General features: G+C 30.4%; 1 protein-coding gene across 1 annotated transcript; it reads right to left on the bottom strand.

Annotated features, from left to right (window-relative positions):
* LOC109334978 (short-chain dehydrogenase TIC 32, chloroplastic-like) lies at nt 2,089–8,769 on the bottom strand. The gene is made up of 8 exons (XM_019570989.1): nt 8,578–8,769; nt 4,493–4,724; nt 4,306–4,385; nt 3,758–3,911; nt 3,588–3,666; nt 3,147–3,231; nt 2,998–3,044; nt 2,089–2,420 (listed from the first exon to the last, which is right to left on the bottom strand). The coding sequence occupies exons 1-8, from the start codon at nt 8,696–8,698 to the stop codon at nt 2,247–2,249; spliced, it is 972 nt and encodes a 323-aa protein (XP_019426534.1). The 5' UTR covers nt 8,699–8,769; the 3' UTR covers nt 2,089–2,246.

Raw genomic sequence — 9,305 nt, 5'->3', positions numbered from 1 at the left:
GAAGTGTTTGCACCAGTTGCAAGGATTCAGATTGTGAGACTTGTGATAGCTATTGCAAGCTCAAAGAATTGGAGTCTGAGTCAAATTGATGTGAAGTTAACATTCTTGTATGGTCCATTGTACAATGAAGTTTTTGTTTCACAACCTCTTGGATTTGAGGTCTCTGGTCAAAAACAGAAAGTAGACAAGCTGCACAAAGTACTTTATGCGATGAAACAAGCCCTCGGGGCATGGAATAAAAGGATAGACAGTTTCCTTGTCAAACAAGACCTTTTCAGACGCACTAGTGAGCAAGAGATCTACATAAAAGGTACACCTACAGAAGCATCAATAATCATATGCTTGTATGTATATGACCTCTTGATAACAGGTTGTAGAGATGAAGAAATAGAGAGCATCAAAAGGAGGTTGGAATCATAATTTGAAATGTGTGATCTAGGCACATTATCATACTTTCTTGGGATTGAAATTATGAGAATAAGCAGAGGAATTTTGATACTAGAAGAATTACATCTCTCATGTATTAAAAAGATTTGATGTGTTTGATTGCAACTCATCTCCCACACCAGTTGAAACTGTAAATGTTTTGTGCAAAGAAAGTCCTAATGATCAAGATGTGGATGCCACTCTCTATAGGCAGATGATAGGATCATTGAGATATATGTGCAACTCTAGACCATACATAACATATGGTGTTGGCCTAGTTAGCAGACATGTGGAAGATCCTAGACATGCTCACTTGATTGCTGTTAAAAGACTACTAAGGTACCTGAAGGGAAGCATTGATTTTGAAGTATTGTTCCCTGTCAACAAAGACAACAAACCAAGAATAGTGTATGGTTACACAAATGCAGATTGGAGTGGAGACAATGATGATAGGAAGAACACCACATGGTATTTATTTAAACTTGATGATGCCTCTATTAGATGAAGCTCTAAGAAGCAAAAGGTGATTGTCCTCTCATCATGTGAAGCTGAATATATTACAGCCTGCTTGGGTGGTTGTCAATGACTTTGGCTGCAATCTTTGCTTAGGGAGTTAGGAGTATGTTGTGATGACTCTATGTTGCTACTAATAGATAATAAATTTACAATCAGTTTGGTTAAAAATCTAGTGTCTCATGTTCGTAGTAAAGACATAGATACAAAGTACCATTTCTTGAGAGATCAAGAGGAGAAAAACAATTTATGACTTGAGTTTTATCCTTCAGAGGAGCAACATGCAGACATTTTAATAAAACCTTTGAAGAATAAAAACCTTGAGAAACAAAAGGAAATTATGAGTTTTTAGTCAAGCAAGTGTGAATTAAGGGAGAATACTTTATAATTCAATAGCTTAGACATTAGGAAAATGATTGGGCTTTGTATTGTGTATGATTGAGCTTGTAGTTAAAGCTTACTATAAATAGTAGGTTAGTTGAATTGTTGTTAATCAACAACCTGAACTTTCCACTAATAACATACACTATTCATCATTCTCTTTTCTCTCTAACTTTCTCTTAATTTTTCTTTCTTCCTTTCTCAACATTCAACGTCCAAGTTCTAACGAGCTATACCTTTTGTCTATGTCACCTTGGCCTTTGTTAATCATAACAACCATAATGAGTTGCAGAGTTTAATGTAAGAATCAACTATCATTCATAACAAATTATTATCTTATTTTTTCCGGTAAATTTAAATTCATGTTTTAAATTGCAATTAGGTCCTTATTGGTAATGGTTATAGTTATTGTAATTGCAATTATTGTGATCGTTATTATGCGGATTAGGTCATTGCAGTGTGAATTATTTTATGATTAAATAATAATTTTGAATTCGACGCGACTTGATATTGTCTGATGTGCCCTAAACATGATCGAACGCGATTCAGTACAATCATATAATTGTGATTTGATGTCACACCATAATTGTAGTGTAATGTAGCTCCAATAGTTACCACAACCACAATTTTCCACAATTTAAATCATTGAGATGGACATAAAAGAAAATGTTGATTTTTAGAAAAATTAATGTTTGATCCATAAAAGATCTATATATTAAGCCAATAAAACACACAGATATTTTGGCAGAAGAATAATTAATAACAGGGGACAAGATGACAAAGATAACTAGGAATAACCAAATGTTTGGGCATACACACATGATATAACTATTAATCACTATAGTGACGCATAACCAGTTTTGGTACACCAACTAATAATCAATGACCAAGACAAGGGTGTTTTGGGAAAACACCAGAGCAATAGATCAAGCTTTAGATAGTGATGTGATAAAATTGTTGCTGAAATCCCAGAGTTTACTTGCTAAGATTTTGTCTTTGCCAAATGCACTTGGTTCAAATTCATTGCAATCCAAAAAGTACTTCCCAGTTACACCCTTCAAGCTTGGGTGCAGAGCAACATAGCATGTGGTGGCAGCTCCCTGCGTGTCAAAATTAGAAAGTAACATATATGATTTTTTTTCTCACTATTAAGCACTCTCCAATATAGTAGTTACCCTTTGTGCTGGTTGTAACATTGGAGAATTGGAGGAAAAAAATTAGGGCCTCAGTTATATGAAAATAAGGGGAAAATACATAAAAATTAGGGCCTGAAGTAGTTAGTGTGAATTATTTTTTTTTTATAATTACCCCTTAAAGTTTATTAGATGTTGAAATTGTCACTATGTAGATATATGGTTAAATTATTAGGAGACCAACAAAGAAACAAATGGAATCAAACTCACGATAGTAACAATGTAATAATAAATGTTAACCAATATTGGTATTAAGAGGAAATCATCAATAAAATATAAAATTAAGTGAATAGTAGATGATAAGTAAATTTAAAACTTAAAATGATTAATATAGTAATATTAATATAAAAAACCATTAATATATATGATTTACAGTGTCCATAAATATTACACCCATGTTGTAAATGAGAGAACCATATTATTATCCTATCGATTCAACATTTTGCACACTTATAATCCTAGGAGCAAGTGAAAGAAAATATACCTGTGGGACATTCTTCCATATGTAAAAAGTGAACATCTTCAGAAAATCTGCTTGAAATGATATCACTGTTAGGGAAATAAATATAGAAAAGAACACATTCAACTGCTATTTTTATATCTAAAATATGTGTTTTTTGGCAATTGACTTACTCATAAGTAAAGAGGAATGTCTCATAAGAGGTGTCATTATCACTCCTGGATGGACTGAGTTGGCTGTGATGTTCACACCTTCTTCCTGTATACAATATATATGCTCAATGTCGTCACATTAATAACTGCTCAATTACTTAATACTCAGAAAGTGAGATCTGCTCAATTTCCATGTTATTATCTCTAAGAAAAGTCTCTCATCTTAACATCAATATATGAGAGACTTAATGGGAAGCAAGTTAGACTATTATGATATCATGTTAAGATTACATCTTAAAACCAGTTAACAAGAGAGTAGATGTTAGGAGTTTCATATTGAGTAGAATAACAAACTCAATGTGCTACTTAAGCCATGAAACTCTCTCACATGATAGACTAGTCTTCATGCATGTTTTGGTCATTTTCAATTAAAAAAAGATAGAGAAACATTAGTAGATTCACCTTCAAGCGACGAGAAAGCTCATTTGCATGTAGTATGTTGGCTAATTTGGACTGTCCATAAGCTTTCTTGTCTGAATAACTGAAAGTTGTAGAAATATTATTAAAAAAATGATTACTCATTTTCAAGTTTAGGGTAAGAGAACAACTTGATTCAGAGTGAAATTATATACCCATTTTGATCATTGATGTCATCGAATCGAATGCCTTCTTCGTAAGTATAGGTATGTGCAATTGATGACAAATTTATGATCCTTCCTTCAATTCCAGTGGCTTTTGCAGTTTGTTTCATTTTGTTAAGAAGAAGGTTTGTCAAATGAAAATGACCTGAGTAGTGAAAGCAAATAATGAGAAAATAATATAAGGCTCTACTCAATACTCATATATTGTATTAGTTTAAATATCAAAAGTTCGATTCATGAGAAAAATATTTGTTAAAGGACTACACACTTAAAAATAATTAGTTTCTCACCCATAGATAATGAAATACTATTGATTCTACTAAAAAATAATTATAGAAATGATTTTTTACAACATTTCTAGAAACGTTGGAACGACAAAGATATAAGTGTGAGTGAATTATATATAGTATTGCTTTTTTGAGATATAGTAGACAAATATATGTAAATGTAAATTATTGTCTCAAATATTGTCCAAATACATGCTACAAATATCAGAATTGACAATATTAACTATGAATGATTAAATGCAGAGACATTACCAATATGATTTGTTGCAAACTGCATCTCAATCCCATCCTGTGAGAGCTGGAAAGGGCAGAACATGACTCCAGCATTGTTTCTGAAACCATATAGAAATACTACATTAGTCGAAATTCGTAACTCGATAAATTCAAATAAAATGAACTCAAAATTTAGAATTCGATAAAGAAATGTTAAAGAAATCACATTAAGATATTTAGAGGAAGATCAAGAGCAATGAATTTGTCCACAAAAGATGTAACAGACTTCAATGAACATAGGTCAAGCTTCATTATATCCACTTTTGCAGACTTGTTTTCTTGTAGTATAAGTTGTTTAGCTTCCTTTGCTGAGTCCATGTTTCTCACAGCAATAATGACATGCGCTTTTCTAAGACACAGAACCCGTGCTGTCTCTAACCCAATACCACTTGCTCCTCCTGCACTTGTTTTTTAGTGTTTAGTTGAACTTTGAAGTAGAAGAAAGGAAAAGAAACAGTTTGAGAGTCATTTCACAACTCAAGTGTATTTTATGACTATAAAATTTTCCATTTTCTTTCATTCTTATGCAAAACTCAGCTTACTAACAGATCCTTGAACGAATAGTCATCGCGATGGTTTTAAACTGTTAAACAACCGAATTTGCTGCCATGATCACATAATTGTAGCAATTGCAGCTACAAACCACATTTGCAATAGAAGTAAATACATAATATCAGAAGTGCATCCCCAACTATAATTTAAAATCATGATAATATGTGTATACTAAGGTATAGTAATAATTAAGAACAAATAAGGTTTCGGGAAACTTCTTAATTGGAGAACATGAAACACAAGTACACAACATGTGTTTGCTCAAGTATTTCTTACATATAAACAATATATTTGATGGGAGAGGAATTATGGTCCCAATCAATTCTGGGTACGATTTAAAATTAAATAATTTATTCTAAATCAATAAAAAAGATATAAATTTATACAATTAATCCTAGACCATGTATTACTTTTTTGTGATGTTAGTGGTGAATGATAGGGAGTTGAGGTTGATGACTGATGAGCACAGGAAGCAGTTAATGATTAGTGGGCAGTTGGAGGGGGAATCTAGATCATTTGTCCCTAACAACTCTGTATTTTTTCGTCTCTATTCAATCAAATTACAACAAGTAATATAATTTTATATTTATAATTTTTTTATTTAATTGAATGATGTATTTTAATTTATCTATTACACTGATTATGACATAAACAGGCACAACAGAAGATCTTCATTTGTAAGAGGCGAGGTGAGTTCATGGAAGTGAGATGAGTAAAGGAAGAGATATCACATGTCCAACAGTTCCTGTATCTTCTTCTTTTTTTGTTACAAGAGTTCCTGTATCCTTTATTGTCTAGTCCAATTAAAAAAATATTAATTAAATAAAAAGAAAAATCGTAGAAATAAAAAGTAATACATTTATATCACTTCATAAAATTTAGTTAGTAAGATATAAGGATACATCATTTTATTAAGACGGAAGATAAGTTGTCTCATTAAATACGAACAAAAAAGAAAACATTCATTTGAAACGTCAAAATAATCGGGTTCATGAAATAAAGGTTCTAAAAGTGCCAACCTTTGCCAAACCATGAAAATCTAGGAATTAAAGGAGAGTACCCCTTAGGAAAAGGCAACGTCACTTCAACAAATAAATGAACTAATAGCAAAGGCTTCTTAGAAACAAAGGATATTTTTATTTTACAAAATCACATAACAAATAAGAACAATTGATATAAATTATTGCATGGTTTTTCAGAGTAATTGTGTAATTATTAAGTGAGAAAAAACGTATGTATTGATATGTAACAATTTTTTATACGATAATTGTATATTCATTAGTAATATAAATAAATAATATGTTGAATAATGTGCATAAACTTTTACAATTACAATATATATATTACATTCTTATTAATTATTTTTATTTTGAATCATCAATCATTATGTAAAGTTGTATTACTCATTCCTTATTCTGATAAAAAAACTATATGAGAAGTTCTCACTTAAGTCATCTCAATTTTAATGTCATTTTTAACCCTAGATACCAACTAAATCAATGTCCATTAATTGAAGCTTATCATATTGCCCAAAAAATTCAAACTTTCCAAACCAAAAATGGTATAAACATTGCCAATTTCTTTTATTGTTTTTATGACTAACACTTGGCCTCCAACTAAATATACACTCACCTAGCCATCTTTCTGTCACATGTGATAGAAGTTGTATTTGATGATTGATTTATTGCGAAATATGTAATATATATATATTGATTTTATAAGAAGATATCGGTAATTTAAACTCTCTTGGCTAAAGTTTCATGCTATTTATTATTCAATAATAAAACATGTATACACCAATTAATGTGATGCTAATATAATATATTCAAAACATTGTAGAAAGAGTCTAAAGCAGGTGAAAAACATTTTTTTATAAGTTGATTTTCATACACGGATTCCATAAGTTTCAATAAGCTCACTATGTTGATATATAAGAAAAAAAAATAAGTTCTCTATAAATTGCATTCTTCCTAGTTGAACGACATTTGCAATTACGTTTCTATATATTAATTAGTTAATGATAATTTAGATTATCTCATTCTTAATATTTAGGCAGAAGGATTAGTAACAAATCAATATGCGCCTTACAATTTAATCTCGAAGGTTATCCTTATCCTATAACTAGTTCCTTGAGCTTTATCTCATTCTAAGTAACAGATAACATACTTTTGAGCTTTATCTCATCTCTATAAATGCACAGCTTGTAAATCCTGATAATTGATTTTGGAATATGATAAAAGTTACGGGAATATGAAGAAATCACCACTGAATGCTAAGTGACATTGCCAACTGCCAAGCATTCAATCCAAATATGACAAAGCAAGCACACTGACAGGAAAAGGTGAAAACAGCAAGGACTAAAAGAAGGAACCAAACCATATTTTTTATCTGAAAATGTATATTACTCCATATATTTTTTGTTTTTTCATTGATCAAAAAATAAAATTAAATTAAATATATATTAATTTTATATTTTCTGACTAATAAGAAACAATAACTATATGAAGTAGCATACATTTTGGAATAGAAAATGTGCTTCCAAATTAACTCATGTGTTCATATAAGTTCGGTGTGAAAAAGATTAGGATCCCTAATTTAACTATATAAACTTCAACTATTAAAGTAAGAACAAAATTGAGGATTTAGAGAAATTGTGATAACAAAATAAAAATGTGTAGATATTGTATTTCAAATAATTTAATTACGTAGATATTTTTATAACAAATTTTGAACAAAATAGGTCTAATACAAATTATGAGAATGTAAAATACATTTTATTTTCAGACTCAATTATTATTACCAATCGGAGACTTGAGTTTAATATATTTAATGTTATTATTTTCTTAATGAGCGTTAAACAATTTCATATATTTCTCACTCCAGATTACTCTTATTTCAAATGATAATATAAAACAATGGTCATTACAACCAACAAAATATTAAACGAATTTATGCACAGAGTATAATAATTGATAGCACAATAAATTAAAGAAAACATAATTTTAGTTATACAGTAATAAAATTAATTGTATAAATAAAAAATATTTGAAACCCTATTAATTATGGACGATATGTTACCCACTTGCCGCAGATGCCGACCCTAACTAAAATGATGAATTTTTTGTTTTATGTTAGTGAGGTCCGGATTTATAACATCAAGCTATAATCCTATACTTATTACTTAGTGTCTGGTGAAACTTACCTAAAAGCAAGGAATACATATAAAACAAAAGCTATATTCTCCAACTAATCTCCTACTTGCTTAAAGTTGCTACATATTAATTTGAGAAACAATAATTAATCTTGTTTACTAAAACATTCCCCTAGAAGTGTGAGTATGAGAATTTGTAAAACAATAATTAATCTTATTTACTAAAATGTGAGTATGATAATTTGTAAAACAAAAATATATAAGTATAATCATGTTCATGATTAAAATTTTAAATTTGGATCCATAATCATTTCGAATATCAATATGTTAAGGTTTTGGGAACCACCAAAATATATCATAACTATAATTATAGATAATCAACTAAATATATTTGCATTTATTAGAAACTTAAATTTTTTGGAAATTTCCGAAACCACAATCCAACTTTAAACCTTAGCTAAAATTTCCACAACAATCTTTATAAGGTAGATGAACACTTATTTTGTGAAAATATTAGAAGGAAATACATATATATTGGAAAAGCTGACCTGTGATAATTGCAGTAAGGTTTGTGGCATCAATTCCATCAGTAACATGTTCTGCAGTTGAGGCTGATCCAAATCCACTAGGTCCTGCCTTCCCTGTTACCAAAGACAAGATACCAGCCATATTGAATGACACACGCAAATCTTGAAAAACCAGGTTGTCTTCAAACCAAAAAAACCTTTCCTTTCTGAGAAACTATGAGGCTATATATATACATGCATAGTTTGGGGCATGAAAAAAATAGTGCAGCTAGTGTGGTATAATATGTGGGGATGAAAGAGAGGGATGGTATAGGGTGGGGCCAATGAATGGAGATCTATGTCCTTGTACATCTCCTTAGTGGTGTCTTAGAACAATTAAAATGTGTCATTCAATTAAATAGAAAAAATCATAAAAACATAATTATATTATTTGATGTAATTTAATTGGATAAAGACAAAAATAGACATAACTTTTTGGGAGAGTTGATCTCTGTCAATTGGGTTTGGGTGCAGGAAGAAATGCATGATTTGAGTATAAAAATAAGGGACTTGGGAGGTTGCAGGTTGTGATCAATTCCCTTTATTTGGGTTAAAGATTTGGTGTATTAAATTCCCTCACCGGTGAAAAACTGGTTAATACTTAATACCCCTCAACGACCAAACTATTCAACTATTTTGTAGTCTTGCATTATATGGATTCACTGTATCATGAAAGTTGTGGGGGCTTCTGGTGCTATGGTAGAATTGGA

This window comes from Lupinus angustifolius, chromosome LG20 (assembly GCF_001865875.1).
Source record: "Lupinus angustifolius cultivar Tanjil chromosome LG20, LupAngTanjil_v1.0, whole genome shotgun sequence".
In the NCBI taxonomy this organism is placed as follows: Eukaryota; Viridiplantae; Streptophyta; class Magnoliopsida; order Fabales; family Fabaceae; genus Lupinus; species Lupinus angustifolius.
Note: the sequence above shows the minus strand (reverse complement) of the source record. Positions and strands in the feature narration are given on the sequence as shown.